The following is a 25,227-nucleotide window of genomic DNA, read 5'->3' on the forward strand; positions in this document are numbered from 1 at the left end:
CATTTTATAGACCAAACAACTACTCGATTATTCATCGACAGATTAATCGACAATGAAATTAATAGCTAGTTGAAGCCCTAATATTGTCATGAATATAGCCTAACGTTATATGATACTTTTGAATTACCATAATACAAATATTGATGATATCACTGGCTGTTGCCTACACTGAATGAAACAAATGACATCAATAAACATTATTAAGGCTAATAATGTAATAAGCCCTTTATTAATTCGACTAACTTCTCATTCAATCTGATATTATTATTATAATTATTATTGATAGCCCTTTGAAGAAGAACTTTCCTTGACCAAAATCCATACCCGTATATAACAAGAACAGTATTTTAAGAATAATATCAGTGAACACTGCCTTTATCAGTCTGGATATAACAGTAAGTTAATGCAGCTACTAACTTTCGTTAATAAAACTTCACAATGATGCTACGTTAGCAGAAAGTGATGTTAACGGTCATTTGATAACAAGTCAAAATGAATGGCAGATGTCTTTCAGTTATTACCCTTAACTTAGTGATAATGAAGACTAGTTTAATTTATCGTAACGTAAGTTAACAGTTGTTTAACGTTAATTCATTGAGCTTCGGGTAGCTGTCAACATCAGTCGGGCTGTTTGTCACAAGTTAACTAAATACCATGCGTTATCACAGCTGACGACGTTAGTTAGCTAGCAGGAAGATTTAACTTAGCTGATTACGGTTACGTTTGTACGATAATTAATGCTGCTACCAGGCCATACTGACACTGAACTCGAGGTATAACTCTAAAATCGTGTCCAGACAAACAATATGAGTACTTCACCCTAGCTGACTTTAAGTTTTTCTGCTAGCTTAGCCAAAAAGTAGAGGAAAGGTTGGTTCGCTAGCATCAGGCTATCATGACGTTAACGTTAGCATAGCAGGCTCGACTGTGGAAGAAAACACGAAGCAGAAACTTAAAGTTAGTTAAATTAGTGCAGACAGTTCTGCAGTTAACGATCGATCAATTACTCACGCATAATTGGTTCGCCCATTCCTGCATGTTTGCAGTAGTTAGCTGAATGAAACTGGTGCTAAAGGCTAGCTGTCTGGTGCAGTGTGCCTGTCAGTGTCAGCTAGCTGCTGGCCACTTTTCTAGCTTGCACAGCTGAGACATGACCTTCTAAGTACAGGCTTAAGGAAGTCTTTGCCGGGATAGTTAAGCTCTTAATCTATCGGCCTGGTTTAAACCTTACCCAGCGAATCAGTGTACCTTCTGGAGTTAAAATTAGAGTAGCCGCACAACGAGACAAACGGAGAGAAATCTCCAAAAACACCTTACCGTGACAGGCGTAGTAGGGGCTGTGATGGCCTTCGTCCCCTCCCACTTGATTTACTTCCGTCTTTCCACAAAATAACGTTTGCAAACAGACAAGCAACGTCAGCTTTCATTCAGAGAGGCTTGATCATAATTATGGGAGTCATTTGAATGGGTATGAAAGAGCTATCCGATGCAGTTACACCAAGCAGACTACACTCTGCAAATTAATTGTTATACTGAGAGGTGTTTCTAATATGCATTGAATATCAATTTACAGTGTGTCGAAATTGTAGGTGTTTTGTCATCCGTTTAAAAAGGGTAATATAAACATTAAACAACACTTCTGAGTATAAGACCATAATCTACAGCACAGTAAGACAATAATAAACAGCACTACAAACTACAGCCTCTAAAATGACTATAAAGTTAAATCAACACCCCTCTAAAACAGTTCACAAATTGAACACTGTAACCTTCAGTAAGGTAGGATTTATAGTAGGACCATTGTATTACACTACATTAGTTTTAGCTAGCTTTATTTTACCGAATGAAATGGTTAAGTGTGTGTTAGATCGCAAAAACTGACATTTCTTCCCAGTTGATGGGTAGATATTTTGAAGGGAAACGTTTGTATTTCCACTCAAAGATTGGGCAGGCTATATGGCATTCAGTTTTGTTGCAAACTTCAGCGTGCAAAATCTCCACCAAGAGATCATCAGGTATCATTGAGCTGGACAAATATGATCATTACACATTGTTTTACACCATGTAACAAAGACATTTTGTTTGAAGTACAAACAGTTATTAAATCACTCATTTGAAGAACAATATTGTATTTATCCACCTTCACATTTTGGCAGTTCTCAAGCAGGCGCTGCAGGCCTTCCCCTACAACCTAAACCCAATCTGTACTGCACAAAGATGTGACCAACAGACTGATAACAGATAATTCATTAACTTCAGAGGAAAATATTTATTACAAGAACTTGACAGCTTCAAAAACAGTGAAACGTTGAAAGTATTGCTATTTCATACATACAGACTCCACAATGTCAAGCAATCTGTACATTTAACTGAAGTTTTAGTGAAAATAACATTAGCAAACAAGAAATTGTCTGATCATGAACATTCAGATTTCGCTGATTAAGGATAGAGAGAGGGAGAGAGAGTTTCATGAAAGTTGTGCAGGACAAAGAACAGATTATGTCATATAACAACAATCACACTTTTTGTGACCAAATGTAATGGCATGTTTGTATGAAGTCACAGTTGACATAACTGGTAGATTTTAAACACCAGTTGATCAAAATGCAAATGTCTTCAAATAACCAAATTTAAATTAGCATACATGTAAAAAAAAAAATCTGTTTATACAGGGGAAACTGATAACCAGCTGCATATTGGATCAATGCAGCTCTAACAATACTGACACATCATAAATGATTTGTAGCAGTGAGGGTAAGCATAAAATCAAATTACTTTATCTCTGAATATTGCAAAACAGCCCAAATATGTTTTGTCTGTCTGTGCCAGTTTTCAAACTGGCAACATTTCTAACAGATTATGTATCTTTATAGTGTATTCAAAATGCAATATCCTTCTACATGTTGGGCCCCAACTCATTTGGACTTTTCTAAACACTTACAGCTCACTTACCTGGGACACAGATGTCACTTGAGCCCAATGAGACTTACATTTCATAAATAAATAAATTAGACCAACATCACTCCAACTCTGTACATATTCTCATACAGTTCTATTTTTTCAACCCTATTCACTGTGTCAGTGCCATGAAAAAAGAGGTTATTCACAAATGTTGTGTCTTTCTTTTCTGTTTACACACAGTCTCTGTAGGAGAGATTGATCAAACCCATTGTAAACATATCAACAACACATGTCCACCAAATTCTCTTCATTGGCAGATGTTTTTGGAGGTTATGAGGTTTCTGCATAGCACTGACACAACAATTCCCACTTTCAAAATCTATTTTACAAAGTCTACACAGGTTAAATACCAAAAACAGAAGTACTGTAGCTGGGCTCTGGCCTCCCTAACACCTGACAACTGTGCAAGAGCTTCACAAGAGAACCCTAATATCCAATTACAGTATCTATTATTCATGCACTGTTGCACACATGTAGACAAGTCAAAATAATTCTCCATCCATCAAACTTCACCTCATAATACCATATTATTATTATCGGCTCTGCACTAGAATATGTTATTCCACATGTATGGAAGAAAGGACACATTGTCAGGAAAACAATATCTGTTTTTACTGTTAATAAAACATGTCTTTCTTTAGCCACTAGATGTCACCATAGATTGTGCCATGTCTTTGAAATCCATCTGTTAAGTAGGTTAACCGGCTTCTTGTGTTTCAAAACAACTAATAGAATTCAGAGACAATAAATTACATATCTTTATCATGAATAGTACACTTACATCAAGTATAATTTATACTTTCCACATTCATACTCAAACTCTCCAATTTCTATTATCATAAAACAGTTAATGATGGCAATGTAGTGTTACCAAAAAGTGATGTTGAGCAAAAACATTCAAAAACTAACCTGCGAATAAATTTTAAGGCAAAGGGAATTGTCAAGGCATTTCCAATACCAACATTGCATAGCTAAGGCAGCACAGAACTGATTACCGTGAATATGTACATTAAACTGTATATCCTTTTTATATTCAAAATACCCACATCTCATAGTGAGCACATCAACATGTATTTACGCATTCATTCTCCAAAGAATTTGACTTTTGCACATGTATATATGTAGCACTGTATTCCAGAGTACAGTTTGGTCAGAGGAAGAGCTCTCAACATTTCTGTTTCAGTGACAATGACACAAGGTGATACAACCTTCACTGCTCCTCATATTTTTACATGTAATCCACTTAAAAGTTGAAATATAACTGAAATGTTTTACTGCATTAAACATAAGCTTGAAAACCTGTAACACATAAAGCATTTAAAAACAAATATTATCTATCTTGACTACATCAACTGTTGTGAAAAGGTGACATCAGACATTAATAACAGCAGACAACTGTACAGAGATTGGTAGTGCATGTAGTGTTCATAAAGTCAGAAGAATGATGGGGGTACTTCTGTCAATGTTACCTATTAGTATATTGTGAATATGAGTATAATGAGTCATATATGAAGACCACTAATGTGGAAGGACTGAAAATATCACAGTCATACCAGTATTTTGACTATCAAGGCAAGCAGAGATGCTGTGGCAAACCACAAGATGGAGCCGATCCATCTGACTAAAGGTTTATTGTTAATGCTTGTTTATAGAGTTGTAGCTTGAAACCCCTGGCATTTTACCATGTCCCTCAGAGGGGAACATGGCAGCACATATGCTCTCTCTCTCTCTATCTCTCTGTATCAAGTGTCTTATGATTGGCAAAAGCATCCCCATGCACACATTAAACATTACAGTTAAAGTAATATTAAAGACCATTCCTTTGGTAATAAATAATTTGGCTTGAGTGCAAAATAAAAGCAATGTGGACCCCCTGCAGTTATTCAGGGGAGAAACTAAGTGAAAAAGAAGGAGTGTTAGACATGCAATGAAAACAGTCTATAGCCCAGTCTTAAGTCTTTTTTTACACAGTAGTCAAAGTTTATGAAAACAACCCCATGTGTCATTTGTGCTACATCCAAGCTTCAGTGTCCAGGCTCCCTGACTGTCCAGGGTAGGAGCATTCTTTGTTTCCCATCGCTGGGGAACGTGGTTGAGGATGGATCATATCTGCGAAGGCCTGGTGCAGGCTCTTGCATGTGGCTGGACGACCAGTAGAGTGTGAGCTCTGAGGCGACAGTGGTGGGGTGTGGCATGGGGAAAGTGTGTCGTGAGCCTGTAGATCTCTGTAGCTGACTGGGGTGGGGATCCGCGAGGGACTGTTTTCTGGCCTGTTGTCAATGCGAGGCCTGATCCTGCCTCTCAGTTTGTGCTTTGAGATAGGGGCTACCCTGTCTGACTTCTTTTGCCCTTTCTTAGTCTGCTGCACTTCTCCATCGCCGTCCCCGTTGGCCAGCAGTGAAGAAGGTGGGGGGGATTCAGAGCGGGATTCGCTCAGGCTGAAGCACATGGAAGAGTTTTCACTGGAGGAATCCTGGAAGGAGCAGTCCTCAGAGGGGGGAAGGGGCACAGGTGACGGACAAGCCTCTGGGGGCGGGAGGTCATCACTGCCCTCACCATTTTCTAGGTCATAAGGTAAGTTTGGCTGGTGGTTCTCCAGAGGAACATCTCCTTCAGGCCCTGTGCCCCAGCCAAGCTGACCCTGCTGACCTGTCACCCCCCCTGTAGGAGGAAAACCTACATGGTCACCATTCATATTCCTACAGTGGAAAGAAGGTTGTGACAGGACCTGATTCATTAATCTGTCTGACTCTGTGTCTCCAAGACCAGGCAGGGAAGATGGAAGCTCTCTCTCCTCTATGGAGCTAGAGATGGCTGGGAGCTTCTTGAGACCCCCTCCACGCTCCCCCCAGTGTTCAGGCTCTCCTTGACCAAAGTTGTGTGGTCCTCCAAAATTGTGTCCATAAAGTAAATTTATTGGGTCGTCCAGTGGGAAGTGACGGGGATTAGTTCTCTTGGATTCCCTGAGGTCAGGCAGAGTTCCTATCTTTGCCCCCACATTCAGGGAGGAGGTGGAGGAGTTAGAAGAGGAATAGGCAGAGTCAGTGACATTAGGATCAGTGAGTGCTGGCACTGAATGTGTCCCAGCTCCCTGTACGGTCACTCCTCCTGGGGCTCTACTAGAAACTCCTCTGACCTGCTGCGTGTTGGCTAGAAATTCAGCCTCAAAGCTGCGATACAGGTCCTGTTCCCTCTGGGGGTCTAGCGTTGGCAGCATCTGGAAGCCAAGGCCCAGTCCTTCCTCCTCGGGCTCCTGGCGCTCCAGGCCAGACCAGTTCCGATGGTGGCCTCGCCCAGCAGAGCGAGGGCCCTGTAACGTCCGTGGGGAGCGGGCAGCATGTTGGTGAGAGTTACGGGGAGATGAGTGCGGTGAACGTCGACCTCCTGAGGTGACTGGTGGCAGTAGTCTGCCTTTTCCAATGGAGGGTGAGCGAGGGGCAGGAGGTCTGGGAGTAGTTATAGTCTTCTTGCTGGGGCTGCTGTTGTTGTTCTGGACCCCTTTTACAGGGGAGTTAGAGCATGAGGAGGACTGCCTCTTGGTGAACCCAACACCTAATCTAGGAGAAGATGGGGGCACTTGTTTGGCCCTAAGGTCATCTCGTCTGTCTGGGGGTGGGGGCTGAGGGTCTCTGTAGCAGGAAGCGGGTCCCGGGCTTGCATCACTTGACCACGTACGGCTCTGTAACTTACTCTGGCTGTGGGAACGTGGCGCGTGGAGCCTCCTCGGGCCCTCGTTTCCAAGAGAGCGGCCCCTTTCTGTGCGATATCCATCAGAGGATCCTTGCGGTGGGTTGGGTTTCAGTATTGGAGCGAGTGCAGGACGTTCCCGAGACTGGCTGCGTGCACGGGGCAGTGAGGGGCGCAGGGATGGGGTCTGATTTCCAGCTCCAGGCCTCTCAATCATATGCTTCCCCTCCTTGCGATTGACAAGCAGGACTACCTCATCACCAGAGCGCCGTGAGCCACCTCCAAGAGAGTACCGTCCCCCTCCCCCTCCTCCTCCTCCTCCTCCTCCACCCTTAGAGGAGGCTGTAGAGGAGTCACTGTCTCCAGACAAACGTCTTGTCACTGGCAACTTTGTCTCCTTATTCCTACAATGTAGGGAGGAGACAAAGAGTAATTCATTTTTATAATTATATCACTATCAATTTGTCTTGTAGATTTTCTAACCCAAGACATAGCACTGCCATTTCTCAACCAGACACCTCTCCACTGTGAAACACCAGTAGCATTAGGTTTAACTGTATCAGCTCCTGGAGTGAACTCCCTTACAGGAAGAAAAAACCTTGATAGATTTGATGAGTACAGAGATAATTTGTTTGACTATGAAGATTACACCTGAAATCTAACATATATATACTTTTTTATGCAGGTAAGAAAATAGCATTTGGTCTGTTTTTCAACTTATCATGACAGGCCCGAGGTTTAACAAATATTTCTGCTGTAACTAAAACGTTGAAAGCATCAGAAAACAGTGTATTTAAGTTGTTGTATTAGAGTCAATGCATTAAATGACCCGTCAATCAATTTAGGAATGACAGCAACTCTCCAGGTTTTGCCTTTAATTGGTGTTTTATTACACTAGACTAAAGTTATCCTCAGAAATTAGATTTGTAAATATTCAGGCATGGTAATTTGCCTGCGTGAAGACCACCTGTTGACCTACTTCCCCAGTTAGCTGTGACCAGTTGTCTAGGGATGGTTGTCAGATTAGTCTTTATCTAGTCTGGCGCACTTGAAAGGGGAAGCCCCACCCACACAGGGTTAATTCCAATGAGCTGTTGCCTTGACGTCTGGTCTGAGCAATCGCTCAGTACAGAAATGAGCCACACATTGGCTAGAAGCCAAAGTAAATACCATTTAGCGACAAATTGTGTTAAACAATGGAGCCTTCACGCTTGGGAAGGTACATGCCCAACTAAACCTTTTCACAGAGCATAAGCGGATCTTATTGTCTCTATTGCCCATAGAAAGCGCCACATATAACGGCCTTAAGATGCCAATACTCTGGCTCTGATGCCACCAACCTGTTCACTACTTTATCACTGATATTCCACTTCAGACGCATATCAAACTGATGTGTGGTTTCATTTGTCACTGGCTTCATACTAATTCAGACCATCTGTTTGCCATGGCAGGAGAAGAAAGACTTAAGCAACAGCTCGCAGAATCACAGCCATTTTTAGGCAGTCGATGGTCTAATTAACTCAATGAGAGTAGAAGAGAGAAGAGTGTGGAAAAAGGAGAGTGTTGTGAATAAGCTTGGTGTCTACCGTGTAGCCACTAGGAGGTGCTGTAGTGTGGTTGTGTGAGAGATTTATCTGACCAATGTCACCTGAGATTAGACAAATCTGCTCTGGTCTAATCTGTGGTGTGGGGGTATGTGTATTTGTTGTGTATATTCCCAGTTCTTTGTGTGTCTTTCTGTCTGCGTGCTTGTCTGTGGGTCACAAAAGAGCAAGTATCAAAAGCAGAGTGATGCCTGCCAGGCTACTTGAGAGAGATTAATTTCTTATCACCGTAACACACTTATCCCAACACTTATCCGCACACTTGCGTAGACACACACACACTCACCTGAGAGGATTTAAGTGGCGGGGTTCTGAGCGGTCTCGTGGCGGCCGTGGGACTAGAGTACGTGCTGCACCGGAGTCGAGCTCCATGGAACCAGAAGGGTTCTGAGAGCGGCCGGGCCGTGTGGAGGAAGAGGAGGAGGAGGAGACGGAACATGGAGCAGGGGGAGGCTCCAGCGAGCGCCTGTCAGGAGGTTTGTAAGGTGCGATGCCATCATTTCGCCAGTGTGGACCTGGGCTAGTGGAGCGGGAGGAGTGGGCACTCGAGGACTTGCTATGGGCTCCCTGACCTTGGCCACTGGCTTTAGCCTGGTGGTAGCGGTGGGCTGGGGAGACAGATCGATAACAAGTGTTTAAGACAGACCTCTAACCAGCATTGTTAGATAGCCTGCACAACCACCAGGGATATGAGGCATTTAGAGATGCAGAAATATATCATACCTAACCACATCTATGTCATCAAACTCTTAGATAGCAGCAGTAGATAACATATTGTAATGCTTCCCTGAGCCAGAGAGATGGGCCCTTACTTGTGAAAGTAACAGTACTAGCCGACCAGACAAATGCTGATGATCCAACCATTTAGGGAGAACACGCCTATTTCTGTATTCACTTAATACTCTATGATCCCCAAAATGGTCTCTCTTGTGGTTAGAAATGTAACAGCAATTATGATTTCAGCTAGTGTCAGCTGTCCAGGCCAGACGCTTGGCCCTTGACATCACCACTTCAGCAGCAGTTTGGACCCACGGATAAGGAGGGTCTCACCCAACATAGTTATGGGCATGTATCACTTGTGCTTCTCATCAAGGGGAGTGCAAACAATTGAATGGTTAGGACAGGTGCGACCAAAAAAGGTTTTGTGTTGAGATGAGTTGCTACCATAGACTGTATATAAAAATGTTGTTACACAGATGATTTGTGGAATCAGTTACCAGTAGAGGAATTATGGAGTGAGGGAGGGGAATAGGAAGTGACCTCACCAAAAGCAGCACAGCGACATGGGTCATGCTTGTCCAAATAGTGCTCCAATGTATCCCAGCCCCCTCCAACACGCACCATCACATGAGTACGAAGGACCTGAGGGAGGAAGAGACAAAAGCAAGCTTGAATAGATGAGCAGAAAGTAACATACACATTCATGCACTACTGAAATGATTAAACCTTTACTGCAATACCACACACACTGCACAAGTCAGTAGATATGCAAATTCCACAAGTGGGGCAGCTTGCTGAAGGCTGGCCAGGCCTCCAGTGTTACATAACATCTAGATGCACCCCTGCCTATGCTCCTGCCTCTCCCTCCCCCACACCTCCTCTTTCTCCCCCATCACCCCCAGATGCTGCCATTATGAGGGCTGTTCATTGCCATGCCAACTCACAATTAGACAGAGTATGGCAGCACAATAAACAGCCTAAGTGCTGTGAAAGACACATTTTTTTTATCTCTCTCTCCCTCTCTCTCTCCCTCTCTCTCTTGCCTCTCAGCTGGCTTCACCGTGTTTTCAGAGGGTTAGCAGGGTGAATTAGCATGGTAACAACTCACCCCCCTGCTGTCCTCCCTGCTCCTCAGCTGAGATTTCAGTTATCGAGGAGAGGAGTAGACAGGAGAAGGGGCCTGGACAGCCATAACAGAGGGGGGTTGGTGGATATGTCACTTCCTACTCTCCTCTGCTCTTTGAGGCACACACAGCCACAAGATCAGACCAAAGAGCCTCACTCCCTCCAGGCAGAAGCTGCCTTCACTGAAGCAACACAATTTGACTGATGCGAGAGCCCCGTGGATGCATCCCCCTGCCTTGGGTTGTGTAACAGTGTCTGCCAGCCACATGTTTTAAAGGTTGTACCCGTGTCTCAGAGGGCAGGCAGGGCAAAGCCATAATGGTGCATCTGTGTGGGCTGGCACAGAGTTTATTTCCTCCAAATCACACGTGGCACAGCGCCTCATTACCAGCCCCTTGACCATGGTCAGAGCGAGGCCACAGACATGGCATGTGAACCAAAGTCTGACCCCACCTTCTCTCTAACACAACCCCGGCCAATCCACTACAAGTCTTTTCATCTGCCTTGCTCCGCTACTACATCAAATCCTTCAAAACAGCTGATCTGCTTATCTCTATCAGACCTGAGAGTATAAACTGCTTACTCTCCACTGCTCTGGCCTTATGTCAGTAACAGGTTTACTGTTTGTGTGATGCTGTGTGACCATCATGCGCCAGCAGTAAGAAGCCAGGCTGCACGAGTTTCATATCATATTTTCATCACCCCTGGTATAAACATACACATCACAAAAGATCACAAAGATCCACAAAGAGAGATCCACATACTGTAGAGGTATGACGCTGTAACAGGAACAGGAGGAATAGACCTTTTTCAACACAACAGACATACTTTTGCTTTGTCTTAGCAGTTTACATAATAGATCTGCTGTCAAATCTGACTCTCTTTGTGATGACCTATTTTAGTTTTTGCACAGTGTACAGTACACTATAATAGAGGTGTTGTTGTGATTTATTTAGACGGCTCCATATCTCTATATAATAAATCTGGTATTGTTTTTAAACTGTGGAGGAGGAGTAGCCGTCATGGTGGTAACAGCTACTGGGAATCCAAATAAACAAATATCTTTGTGTAACTCGAGAGGGATAATTGCATGACTATAAAGAGAGTTACTGAGGGTCTTAAAATGCTAATTGTACAGTACTAATTTCCAGACTGTCAGCTCATAAAATTACTTTCTTCATAGTCTTGTAGTCATGTAACAACAGAATGCGATCACAGAGACAGAAGAAAGCGTTGTATATTTTAAACATTGTTCACAAAGGTGACAAAAAAACAACAGCAGATCAGTGATACACCATACAGCTAACACATCCTACTTATTTGTGGGTCTAAACTTGCAGCACAATCAGAAGGTAAATGATCAAAATTGCAATACAAACACCATATCCAGCAAGCTTATTGTGCATTACATATTTTAAAGATAATGCTGCAGCAATACTGAGGAGTGTGCTGAGGCTAAATAGATGTTTTGGGACCATGTGCCACTTCAGATCTGTGGCTTAGCTGCCTGATTTCCCAACCACTGAAGGGGTATCACAGTCTTCACCGGTCTCTGTTTCTATGGCAACAGCGTATAGAGAGTCTTCTTGTCATCGTTGTGGGGGTGTGTTGAACCAATTTCTTGTTATGTCTTTCAAGTGAGTTAAAAAATTAAGCCCATGGTTCATTTCAGCTGTTGTGGCCCATGACTGAAGGCATCTCCACCCTCTAGGGAGCGACCTCCCCGGGGACAAGGATGCCTTATTAACTCCCCCCATGTGTTCATATGCTGCTTTCTCCACTCCATCCCCTCGTTCAGCACGAGATCCTTGTCAGAGCTTTGTCAGATGAATAGGGGTTTGTTGTCTTTCAAAGCGGCTGCTTGCTTCCTCCCCTCTGAAGAACAAGGGAAGTGTGTTGGCCGCACTTGTAGCTGCTTGGGCATATGCATAATCACTGTCATCCCCTGTGAGGAATCAGGAGTGGGCGGAGACAGTGGCTGACAAGGGATAATCTGACATGGCTCACACACGTTGCAAACAGGCACATTTAAATATGCCTGTCATATTAAAATAGCTGTTCCAGCAGGTGGACATGAGCATCCATAGACCACAGACTTCACACTACATCTTAGGGACTGTAAGAAAATGATCAGGAGGGAGGAAAGGTCAGAAAAGGGGGAGGGTTGTGTATTTTTATTTTTGCTGAAGGGAGGGAGGTCTAATTTTTAGGGGGGAGAGCAGCAAAGGGTCTTAATTTTCTCTCCCCCTAAATTTACACTTCAGCCCTCCCTTGCAGGATTGATGTATAATGTATCACAAAAGTGTGTTTATGACACACACAGTAAATGAGAACAATCCTGTCTCTGTTTCAGGACTTCATTTATCACATACAATAGAAATAATTGTGTTAATTGTGTCATATAAAGTTGGCCTTTTGTAAAGTCCTGGACAACAGAGAGTGGCTGGAATATTAACCCTTTAGTTATGTTTTCATAAATTTGGAAATTGATTCCACTTCTAATGTATGCATTGGTGGCTACACACTAGTGTGAAAATGATCACTCTGTTACTGTAAGTCATGTTATAAGTTTAAAATTTAAACTTTAATTCTTTTTGTACCAACCCAGTACAATATTTTACACTATTAAGTGGAGGGCATTTTTTTTCTACAAGTGAACGGTCCAAAGTAAGGGACAGGTCTCGCTTTTTAAAAAAGTCAAATATAAAATTCAACTCATCTTCGCAATCCCATAATTTTATTCAGCCCATTACAGTTGGTAAATTCAAAACACGATACATTTGAAGACGTAGCCTCTTGCATAAATGTACAGCCCACCATGAACGTAGAAAAAGTTCATTCCCAGACAGGGGTGTGCCAAAAAGTGTATATCACATGTCCCTGTCTGGACCAAGTGGTGCCGCTCACAGTGAAGAAATATTGACATTACTGACCGTCACATAGACCTATAATGTAAATTAATACAACTTGGAATGCCATCCAAAGACACCATTAACCTGGTCGGTGTACATTTTAGGTAAGTGAGACCAAATCAATCCTTGGTATCCACCAGCCTTCCTGCCCAGTCCTGTGAGGCCTGGTGTGGCTAAAGCTCTTAAACTGAAACTGAGACAAAAAGTCCAGCAGAAACAGGCCACAGCCAAGATAAGGGCCGACTCAGGAAATGACCTAAAGCTCTAATTGTGTCTCGGTGGAAAAAAGTACAGTTCTGGGAGTGGGCCAGATGAAGGCAGCTTGTAAACACTCACACGGGAGAGAGTGGTTTATCTGTTGCTACATAGCCTTATTGTCCTTGAAGCAACATATGATGCCATATGCCAGCACCGTATGGTTCCATGCAATTACTGCCGGCCTCACTGTCTTCTGTTCTGTGCTATGTGCCAAAGTAGCTTATATATATCCAGCTAAACATGTAGTGTAAAACTGACTGAAAGGATAATTTATTACGACTTAGGTCGACTTTTCTTGTAGTTTTGGCAGCCGTTTCTATAAACACAAGTGGTCAGATAAATTAGACTGTTTATTCAGATAAACCGCTTTATCTGTAAGTAAAATTGAAAGTGAAAACACCAGAAATGTTGGTAAGAATCCCTCATAACACCAGGTAACCACCAAGATGCTCATGCGAATACATTAATAACAATAATATGCAGAAAAAGATGACAATGCACATGACAATGATTCAAACACAAAGGTGGTAAAATTTTGAGCAAAATCGCAGTGGGTGGGATTTTTTTTTGTCAAAGTTAAACCAGGAGCTCTGTAAACTGTGAAGGATGTTTACCACAGAAAGTTAATAATTGTACCAATAATTTTTCTTTCTTTCAAACCAACTTAGTGGGTTTGTTTAAAACCTGTCTGATAGTTGTCTTTCTTGCCCTATCTTACTTGTTTGTTGTGATGATTCCTTGTTCCCAGACCTCAGCAATTTACATGGTTAGTATAATGTTACAATTACCGATAGGAATGGCGGAAAGAAATACTCAAATAAGACCCAAGTTGGAATAAACTAGAGTTATCCATTAAGTGCAAGTTACCTAACAGTGTGCAGAAACCTTTATTCTTTAATCTGCAATTATTTATGCCACATTCAAAGCCACCATGCAGGTGATCAAAACATCCTGAATGCAACATTTTCATTGACAATATGATGCACAATTATTTTTTACTGTTTATCTGTGTACCTTAATCCCAAAAACTCAGACACAAAGACATGTCTCATTGTCCACAGTGACAGATAGCTCTGTGTATTGTGGCGCGGGCCTACCCTTATGAAGATCAATGCACTGGAGTCTCCCACTTTGTACTTCCCCTCCGACACCTTAATCATGGGAAACTGAGCTGGACAGGAACACCGGCCCAGGATCTCACGCACCTGAGGAGAACAAAACAGAGCAGTTCAACACCCACAGCAGAAAAACATGACACACACAATCCGTGAGGAAGCTCACAGTGATCCCTTCCTGTTCGTCAGGTCAGTGCTCAAACATGAGCTCATGTTTAGTCATATATCTGTAACCAGTAATCTGTAACCAACCAAAATGCTGCTGGTCCTGAGTGCTGTGTCAACAACACAACAACTCTGTTTTATGGTGTGAGGAATGAGCAGTCTTGGCCTGCCTGAGGATATGAGGGTGTTGAGAGTGTGTGCGAGGATCTTCCTGCCAACCGTTCCCTCTGAGCACCTACTGGGTGCCCCGCCCTGCTCTCTTACTTTATTACATTAAGAAGCCCTGGCTCATCTCATCTCTCGAGAACATTTAGACCATCGCAAAGCAACACAAAAACACAAATACATATGTGGACACGCTAATGAGTACTCTCCCTCTCTCGGCTGTTAACGAACGTGACTGTGTTGCTTGTTGTGACATCACAAACTGAGGAGGGAACGGGCTGGGAAACCAGACCGGTGATGATGTCAGCAGGCCTGTGCTGCCAGCTGGGTTTTGAATCGAGAGAGTCAGAGCCCGTGCCCTTGCTGTGGTTGGGGGTGCTTATTAGGCAACTGGAGTCAGACACAACTGCAGGGTGGAGCGAGATCCGCCTGTGTTGCACAGGCCTGGGCTCTCTCAGGATTGGCCAACTTTGATGTTTTCCTTGGCGTCCCTCTCAGACAAAAGGCGTGTGCGCACTTGTCGACCACGAGGGAGAGAAAGTAAAGTGGACGGAGAAAAGCACAAGAAGAAAAGAAGAATGAGTGCCCCATAATTCTGCTTGCAAGGGCAGCTATTACAAAGGGGAGGGGTGTCTTATATTGATATTTGATTGATCAAATGACGTGTTGGAGGAAAATGTCAGGTTGTGAGCTCCCACCCTTTGGCTGTTTACAGTACCTTTCATGCTGTGTATAGGGCAGAAGGGATATGGCTTGCGTGTGTGTGAGAGGGTTGGCCTTTAACACCTACATTATGGGGTATTCAGAAGATTAAGGAGGCACCTTGTTATTTTCTTGAAACAGCACCCTTCTTTCTTTCCCATGCTAATTAAAGAGGGTGGAATCAGTACTAAGCCTTAGCATCTCATCTTCTCCCCCGACCCCTCCCTCTCACCTGCTCCTGTCATTTCTTCTTTTCTCTCTCATCTGCTTTGTTGTCCATCAGCCTTTATTTTCAGCCTGTGCACTAGCTGACCCGGCCTATATTTATCTTTGCTTTCTTTGTTTTGCTTACATTTCTACATCTGCTCTCTCCCTCTCTTTCTCTCCACTTCGTCTTTCGTTCAGTCAGTAGGTGGACGAGCCCTGCTTGGAAAAACCCTAGCCAGTGAGTTAATGGAAAGATCACTATGGCAACAGACACACACATAGCCTTACACTTCCCTTTTATTACTGTACAGTTTGCCTTCTTTTTTTTCATTCTTGCTATAGTAAAGCCTTTCTCTCACACCAAAACCTCCCCCAATGCTGTTCAGCTGAGGTCATACGTTTTGCTCCAGAGGGAAGGTGAAGGACTCGCACACTGTGTCCCAGATAAAACACTGAGCAGGATACATAGCCCAACCATGAAGTGTTTTAATAACAACCTAATCAATAGCAGGACTGACAGTTGAAATATTTATTCTGTGGAACCTCTGGCATGAAATGTGTGCGCTTCCCATGTCTTTGCTCTGTCAACAATGTGTACACTCACACACTGAAACCAAAACTCGCACGCCGTCACATGCTATTATCACACACACACACACACAGTGAGATGGAAGGGGAGGAGAGACACAAGGTCACGCAGGAAACATGCGGAAGTGGAGCTGAGACACTACTAAAAAATTGAAGGATGAATTATGGATGCATGTGGGTCGCGAGAGACGCTTTCAGCAAGAGCTGCAGATGTTTGAGAAGGAAAAGAGAGAAAAACGAACAGCGACTGAACAATCCACAGCACGCCCCTATACTGGGAATCTGCTGTATCAATCTTAGGATAGGAATGCAGAGATGTTTTGGCATGAACAGAAAGAGAACCACTTCCATTATTAAGAGACTGCTGAGGGCATGCCATTTGAATTGAGCAGCCGGGTTTGTCTCCAAGCAGTTTCGTGTAAAGAACATCTACAGTACATATTCCTCACTGCTCAGATCGAGTCATATCTGCTCAGTGTGAGTCAACAACCTCATTCCTTTCCTTCCTGACCTGCAAACATCTGAAGGGCCATTCATGGGAGATATAGGCAGAGACGGAGAGCTGAGCAAACCCTGGGGATGACGAGAGGAAATGGGTGGGGGAGAGATAAAGATGTTCCTTACACTTTACTGATTTGAAATGTGGACCAACATGCTATACTAATGCCCTAGCTTAACATAATGGTATCATAACAAAGGAATGTATAAGGGTTGCCAATATTGTTTTACTTTTAATATACATTTGCTTTCTTGTTATTTGAATTTATTAGTTGTTGTTATGTGTAGACACAAAATATAGTTTTGGTTTTCTGATTTTGTGGTTCAGGTTTTCCGACGGAGATCCAAATGTCATTACTGTACACTGAGAAGCTACAAATCCATTTGAATATTTGTCAGTTATCCTCGTGAGTCAACAAGCAATGTATGACCACACAGTTTGTACTAGTGCAGTCATTAAACATGGGAGTGCTGGCCTGCTGTAACTAGATCCTTTTGTGATTGCTATGCAAAAAGATCATTACTGCCAAACACCAACTATACAAACTGAACATTACAACAACTCACTGAGCAGGAATTTACAAGGGTGTTTCCAGGATCTGACATCTGTGCCGCCAGAGAGACAAACGTACATTGGGTGGTTTATGACAAAATACATGGTACTTTCAAAAGGTAAAGAAAATTGGGTTAAATATATATTCAAGATAGGATATATGGTACAGCACATACAGAACTTTCAAGGTGAATTAAAAAAATGACAACAAGACTCTTCTCTTAGCTCATCTTATTGCCTTGAGGATCTCCTGTCAAGACTAGAAACTTCACCATCAGATAGACACAAAGACTCTGCCACTGGGGGTGCCTGTTTAGCAGTAGGGAGATTTTTTGAAACTTGATTGGGATTATTGCTCCACCACCCACAGTAAGCATTCCTAAAGCCTGTGAACGCACACAGAAAACAGCTACATATCAGAGTATATCCTCTATCAAACAACTGGCCTGACAGCCCGTATAAATGACTCCTCTCTGGACAACCATGCAAAATCTCATAAAAATGAAACAGCCTCCTTCGCACAAAATGATCTCTTTTCACAACCTGGGAGGCGGGGGTGCTGGGAGGTCACAAATGACTACATTCGCGATAATAATGTCAGACATGTAGCCTGAGAGGACAAACTGCAGAGATAACTTGTGTATTTAGAGATTATTAGCATGCTGGTCCAACAGGCAAGACCAAAAGAAAGGTGTCTAGAGATGAGACAGAAAAACACTTGGATAAATGCCCTAGGGTCAGGTATATCACTGAATGTTGGTAACGTCTGACAGGTACAATAAACAGAATAATATAGTAAGTTATGGTTATATGTTTGGCATTGAATCTAAACAAAGAATGGATTAAAGCAATAACATTTTGGGAAATAGTCGTATTTTCTACCTGGCTAAGAGTTAGAAGATTGATATCACTCTTACAGTTAGCCAGTTAGCTTAGCTTAGCACAAAGACTGGATAAAGGGTAAACAGCTAGCTTAGCCAGCCTATACCAGCAAATCTTCAGATCCATTTTTAACACAAACAGCTTGTTTGAAAACAAATATTTGCCATCATATGGGGGGTTAAGTGGCAGACTATTTATTTTCCAGGAACAAACTCAGACTCAGACTCCGGGAATGTACCGCTCCCAGACTCTAATAAAACACTGTTTTGTCTTTTTTTTTACTGAGATATAACATGTCAATTAGTGAGTTTTAGATTTTGTTTGTTCTTTGGCCAGAGCCAGGCTAGACATTTCAAGTCTTAATGCTAAGCTAACCTCATGGCTGTAGCTTCATATCTACTGTGAGAGATATCAAGCTTCTCATCTAACTCCCAACAAGAAAGCCAATAACAATATTTCACAAAATGTCAAACTATTCCTTTAGCAGTTACAATAATAATAAACATGCCTCCATTCTATAACCTGTGTTGTGTGTTTGAACAGGGTGAAAAATGTAATCATACTTGTTCTAAGGTAGGCGTCATCCACTGCTTCAAGGAAACCATTCTCTGAAAATCGATGCCTATCTTCTGGCCACATGACAAACTGCTCACTGGGGGGTGGGAGGATAGAGCAATCTAATGGACATCAAGTACTGCAAGGTGAATAACTCTGTTGTTCATCTGCTTCAGTCAAATAGCAGTGTAATCGCCCAGTGCAGGAAGTTAAATACCAGGCCAGTGTCTAAGTCATTTGCCGGTTTGTTTTGATGAGGCTCAAGAACACTCAGCACATCTCCTTGTGTCAGCAGAAATTAGAGGGATTGATGTCCTACTGAGGACAGTCTCCACCTGAAACCAGCTTGAGGAGGCTGCAGGCAGGTGAGGAAAATATCCAGACTACTCACACAGATAAAAGCTTATTCAGCTGAACACCCAATTAAATGATAATCATGCAAACCCTCAGGTGATGCATCAAACGCTGCAATGAAGGTATGAAGCGGGCAATATGCAAAGTGCAGAATCAGCTGTTTCCACATGCACCCTGCTGCATGGAAAATAGGGCTGAAGAGTGAGTTCTGGTCTGAATTGTTGCTGTGCAGAGTCTAGAGGGTAAAAATAAAACCTTTAAAAAATGAAAGCCCTAAAAACATGAGTGCATGTGACACAGGAGGGAGAAACACTGAAGGATGCCACGCTCTCTCAGCAAAGCGTATGAGTGTGACCCAATGAAGAGCATGATGACCTACTTTTCTCTTTCACTCTGACTCCCTCTCTACTGTAGCTCTCCCTCCCAGAGTACATCCATTCCAGTCAGGTTTAACAGAGTATACAGTAAAGTCACTCTAGGCACACTATCTGTTGTCTACGCCCCCTTTTTTATTCCCTGAATGCACCAATTGGACCATAAGGTTAATGGATCAGGCTGTCCATGCAGGCATTGCCTCTATTTATTGCCCTTCCCCTTTGCTCTGCTGGTGTCTCAATCCAAAAGTCTTTGATTGAGATGTCAGCCTTTGATTACCTTGCTGTCAACAGCAGCGCCTGTCTACTCCTCTTCAATACCGCCAATAAGACATACTGTTGTGCTCTTTGCTTTATCATCTCTAGAGGAGACGGGTGGGGGATGGGAAGGAGGGGGGGGGGGGGGGGGGGGGGGGGGGGGGGGGGGGGGGGGGGGGGGGGGGGGGGGGGGGGGTTGCACATATATGAACTAAACATGGGCTGAATGTTGAAGCCTGGGGTGAGACGACACATGAACCAGTTTAGTGAGCAAGAAGAAGGAAAGATGAAGGACAACGACAAAGGTTGTGCCAATCCTATGGTCTCTTGTTCATAAGCTGAAATATGTTACTGTATATATGCCTATGCATGCAGTAAACATGTGAACAATTACATGGTACATTAAAGGGTCAGTAGGTGTAATTTCAATTATGAAATGAATGTCAGTTTGCATCTCAAAACTAAGAATTAGATCATTCTTTGTAATCCCTATGTAGAAGAGAAAATCCCTTAATGCAAAAGATAAAATGTTTGTGGACATATAGCGATGTAAACCAGCTGGAGGCTTCCAGGTGGCACATTTAGACTCACAAGTATCACTGACTCTACTGACTAACTGACGAAGGAAATGAGACGCCGGTCACTTCCTCAACTTGAGACTGGAAAGCTGTCTACAGTGAGATGAGTAATGACGTACATATTGGCAGATCAGTGGGAGACACAGTATTTACATGGAGGTGTGTTGTAACCAGGAAAGTTAACTGGACAGACAGCAGCTTTCCTAAGATTAAATAACTATTGTATCCTCAGGTAGCTGGTGTGAATGCATGTTTGTTTGTGAGTCACAAGTTTACTGAGTCACTTTACTGTTACATAAGCTGAATGTACTGAGGACAAATCATAACTTACAATACTTGGTGATACATTTTTACTGTTAATATTGAATAACCAGATGTCCTTAAAGGGACTTATACTTAAAATGATCCTGCTGTTTGTATGCACACTGTTACACTCATTAGAATAATGACCTGTAATCCTATTATCACCACACTTGCATTGTCGTGTTGAACTCAACAAGAAGATTAGTTTGATCATCCAACTACCACACAACACATAGAAGGATAAACAGCTGCTAAATGTACAAATCTCACTGAGATGCTGTGAGACGCACAAGAAACAAAGACAGAACTTCTATAAAATAGTGCACCAGAATTTAAAGTTGGTCTTGATATATGACTTTTTTTATAATGGAATAATAAATAAATATGATCCTGCATACCTACTCTACTATAAATACAGGTATAAAATGCTTGGTGGTCATGCATACACTCGTTTTCTGTTTGAGATTTAATTGGATTGAGGCATCATGGCGGCGCATACATGTAATGACAACATCCTGGGTTCGTGTACAAACAGTGACCGTAGGTAGATGTTCCCCCTCAACATTTGTTGGCTCACATAAAGGTTTTTGTAAAGAAACTATGATAACTAGGTGGAAGCTGAGCATTTGTAGCATTTCAGTTTGAACATGTGAGGCTGCTGTGCACGTCTCTGTGGGAGTTAATGGCCTGGTAATTAATTGATAACATTTCAGCCATAATGTTATTGGATATGAATAGGTTAATAAATTATGTATTTTTTTAAAAAGGAGCTTCAAAATGAACACATCATGAAAAAAAGATCAAATTCACAGAGAAAAAATCAGTAAATAAAAAATATTCATTCATTAAAAAACGAGCCAGATCCTCCCATTAAATACAAGCCATCTTGGATGGTGCAGTGGAGTCGCCTCTGCCTGCTCTCATGAAAGAGGGTAGCAGACACACAGTCTGGTGTCACAGCTGTGGACCAATGAAACTAAGCCCTTTAACTTTCTTCCTCATCCTCCCTGTTAGATACTCATGCCTACTAGCAATGAGGTTTCCAGTAATAACAAGACACTAATCTCTAGCAAGGCCACTAAATCTGACAGAAATACAAAGAAAAGTGCTCCAGTTCTCTGCAGGATAAACTTGTCACTGATGTTATAGAGGACAGAGAAGCCTGATGCCTTGAGGCAAGAACTGAGTGGGTAGCTGAATTTGCAGATATTGATCGAACTATTTAAAGAAAAATGTGGATTTCATTTTGATAGTTTCCTGGTAAAAAATACTACAGTGCAGGAAATGAAGAGACTATTTGTTGGTAACGTGTCTCACACAAAGTCTGGGCCTCAAAATGACAAACTGACCACAAGCAGATGCAGCCGTTAGAAAGGATGTGTAAGGAAACACAGTAAAGTACCCTTCATAATACTGTAGGCTACTATTTTAATATTGTGGCATCTCATCATTGTGCCACTGTGGTCTCTCCTTTGAAGAGCCTCATGTTACTGATGTGGGCTGTTCTGTACAGCTTACATGCAAGCAGGTTTCTAAGGCTGACAGGGAGGCTGGAACAGATGACTGGGAATGCCACTTCCCAAATCAGTCAAATGTCAATGTCCGACAGATGAGACTGTGTACAGTGTGTGTGTGTGTGTGTGTGTGTGTGTGTGTGTGTGTGTGTGCGCTGATGGATGTGTCAGTCAGATGACAGAAAAGGAAAGACACATATACACTCTTGTAGCTTTCCTGCAATCTTTCCATCCCAAAATGTAGTCAGCTTTTATAATCCTCAGCACGCAGTCATATGTGCGGACTCAGACAGTCTGGAATACGAACAGCGCACATCCTCTCGCTCTCCTATTTCTATCTGTGGATGTCACATTAGAGGCGCTCTGCTCTGCTGCCTGACAAGCATGAGTGTGACTGTCTGCCCTCCTCCCCCTCTGCTGTCCCTCACACCTCTTGGTGCCAAAGACGGACATTGTTCTTCTCATCAAAGTGAAAACATTAACCCCCCCCCCCACGACTGACAGCCCAAGCTGGCCTGTCTGCTCATTAGCTCTGCCCTAACAAGATCGTTGCCTCTGTTATGTGCTCATGTGTGCAGGCCATGGCAAAGGCCAACCAGTTCAACTGGACAAGTGAAAAAAGTGAATGGTTGGAATTCCACAGGACAGGAAATGGCCAAAAGGGAAAAAAAAATAGCACACATTAAGAATCTTCTTGGCCTTCAGGATGCTGTATTGGGTTATTATTATTATTTATTATTGGGTAATGCAGGAGAAATGTCACTGAGTTGACCTGTGACTTTTCTGACAAACACAAACTGACCCTCTTCAGGTGAGCCAGAATTTAAAAAACAAAAACTTAAAACAAAGTTATGCATATATGTAGGCTACTCACACACCCACACCACAGGGAATCTGTAGGGGCCTGCCTTCTTCATAGCACCGACATGATACTTTCAGGATGGGTGCTTCACTTTTGACACATTTCTGTGTTTTTATACTTTGGGAGAAATTGGTCTTCTATCACCCACTACAAACTGTTTAGTACCAGACAAAACACACTAGATATTTACTTCTATCGTCTATGACCGTCTATGAACGTCATAGACAGTGTAATGATCATAGTATGACGACTTACATGAATAATGATGCAGTTATGACACATTTGGGGGTTTTATGGTGTTCTCTAGGGTGATTCAGAGTTAAACCTGGATGCTACTATGAACCAGGATAGCCTACTAATATATACTGCTTGTGTTTTTATCTTTTCAACTCACCAACTCATCCAAATTTCGCATGTCACATAAAACCCTCTTCTGCTGCCAGACGAACGGCTCCGGTTCAGGTTCATCTTCATCCTCCACACTGTGACTGCTCTCCTTGCGACTGAAACACCTGCTGGGCGGGCTTTGCTCAGCCGGCTCCCCTGCATCGATCCGCAGGCTCTCCTGGTCCCGAATCTCCTCCTCGATCTCCTCCTCCAGCTGGATCAACATGGGGGCCAACATGCCAAACTTGGACCCACGTCGCGCCACCTCAAGGAGGCACAGAACAAAATTCTTCTCGTTGCATCTCTCCACCAAGTCGTTGGTCTCAAACATGAGGACGTCCTTGATCCAGAGCTCCTGCCTGCACCAGGTGATGAAATTGGACACGTTATCCCGCGCCACGAACGAGCCCGGGACGACGTTGCGCGACTGAAAGCCAACATCTTTAGATGGTACCTTCATGGACTGTGCAGCCTCCGGGTACTCCAGCTGGAAGTCCTGCGCGGCGCGGTTCACGTTGTTGGCGTGCCGACAGAGGGCACAGCCCGTCCCAAGCCCATCCATAAAGGTGTCCGCAGTAATATCTAGGTCGTACAGGGTATTCAACCATTCAGCCAGATCCTCCTTCATGGCATACAGGTATTCTTCGCTGGATTTAAAAGGCCGGATACTCTTGGAGGCGGCGGACTGGATGTTGCTCTGATCAGCCATATTGTCTGATTATGTAGCCTATTAATAAAGTCTACTTGATAAATCCCGATTGTCTCATTGTACATCTGCGCTCCGAAGCCTCATCCGCATAAACATATAGCGAAATAAACGTGTTGACGCGCCCATGCCGATTTGCATGTGAGGTTTCTCATCGGGGCTCCCTGAAACCAGGCTTTGTGTTGTCAGAGGCATATCGGGATGCGGAGTGGCCGTGGCGCCGGGATGCGTTTTCCGGATGTTTCTGCGAAACCCGTTTCCTTTAAAGAGCGCATCGCCGGGTCCCCGAGGTGAGAGAGGAGCAGTCCGGGACACATGCGACGACCGGTTAATCCAACGGGTGGCCGGCGGGTCCTCTCACCCATAAAAACCCACGTGTCACCATGTCCAAAAGTGTTGTCCGAGGCTCCTCAGCTCTCCGCCGATGAAATCACTACCACAGAACAGCGCCGAGTCCACAGTTCATCTTCCCTGCAGATAGGCCCGCCTCTCGCGCTGAATATGTTGACCTGCTGTAGCTTAGACCAGCAGAGCGACTCGGTGGCACATCCCATTATGAGGGATCAACGCCCGGCAGAGGAGGAAAACTTAACCCCATGATCACCAACTCAGCACACACTCTTTGTCAATAGCAGCTACTTCACATACTGCTGGTTTCATTTATAACACAGCATTGCCTGTTGAACAATCTGCTAAGCACTCATTTATTACAGCTGACAATAAATGTAGCAGAGTGAAAAGCAAAATATCTCCCTTATTGTAGGATACTGCAAAAGCCAGGCATATACTTGTAAAGCTTATTTTAGTCCGTTTCTGTAGAGACTGTGAGGGGCATTGATTGAACTCCTTGGTGTTGCATTGTATGCAGTTTTCTTCCCTCTCTGAGAAAATGAGAAATATACTTCTTATGATTTCCCTCCCCTTTGGGTGAACACATAACCATGCTTCTTAGTCCCTCAATAATGAAGTCTTTGTGTGGTCTCTTTACCCAGTAGCCTCAAGTGATAAACGCTTGCATCTCAGCATCATGAGACACCAACTCTGCTTAGCACAAGAAATTCCAACTGTACAGTCTCACCGGTGGTTAAAAGGATGTGATGAAGACTCTATGCTATGTTAGCTGAGCTTTTACAGCCTTGTACCTTTTGTAATGAATGTGTGGTTTGTTGGATGTGTAGGAGGCACTGCCCGAAT

At 43.2% G+C, this 25,227-nt stretch overlaps 2 protein-coding genes across 6 annotated transcripts in view; both read right to left on the minus strand.

Annotated features, from left to right (window-relative positions):
- Positions 1–1,390, minus strand: part of ap1b1 (adaptor related protein complex 1 subunit beta 1) — a 28,774-nt gene extending 27,384 nt beyond the window's left edge. Inside the window, exon 1 of one of the 5 annotated variants that reach the window (XM_046034633.1) lies at positions 1,318–1,390. Coding sequence is in view for 3 of the 5 variants with exons in the window: in XM_046034632.1 (XP_045890588.1) it covers positions 1,012–1,038 (27 nt within the window). In the remaining 2 variants the exon portion in view is untranslated. The other 4 variants (XM_046034634.1, XM_046034632.1, XM_046034635.1 and 1 more) reach the window with 4 other exon arrangements.
- Positions 1,391–2,249: 859 nt separating this feature from the next.
- Positions 2,250–24,859, minus strand: gas2l1 (growth arrest-specific 2 like 1). The gene is made up of 5 exons (XM_046035478.1): positions 23,335–24,859; positions 14,365–14,472; positions 9,518–9,614; positions 8,539–8,860; positions 2,250–7,052 (listed from the first exon to the last, which is right to left on the minus strand). The coding sequence occupies exons 1-5, from the start codon at positions 24,034–24,036 to the stop codon at positions 4,973–4,975; spliced, it is 3,309 nt and encodes a 1,102-aa protein (XP_045891434.1). The 5' UTR covers positions 24,037–24,859; the 3' UTR covers positions 2,250–4,972.
- Between the last annotated feature and the right edge of the window lie 368 nt (positions 24,860–25,227).

This window comes from Micropterus dolomieu, linkage group LG21 (assembly GCF_021292245.1).
Source record: "Micropterus dolomieu isolate WLL.071019.BEF.003 ecotype Adirondacks linkage group LG21, ASM2129224v1, whole genome shotgun sequence".
NCBI lineage: Eukaryota > Metazoa > Chordata > Actinopteri > Centrarchiformes > Centrarchidae > Micropterus > Micropterus dolomieu.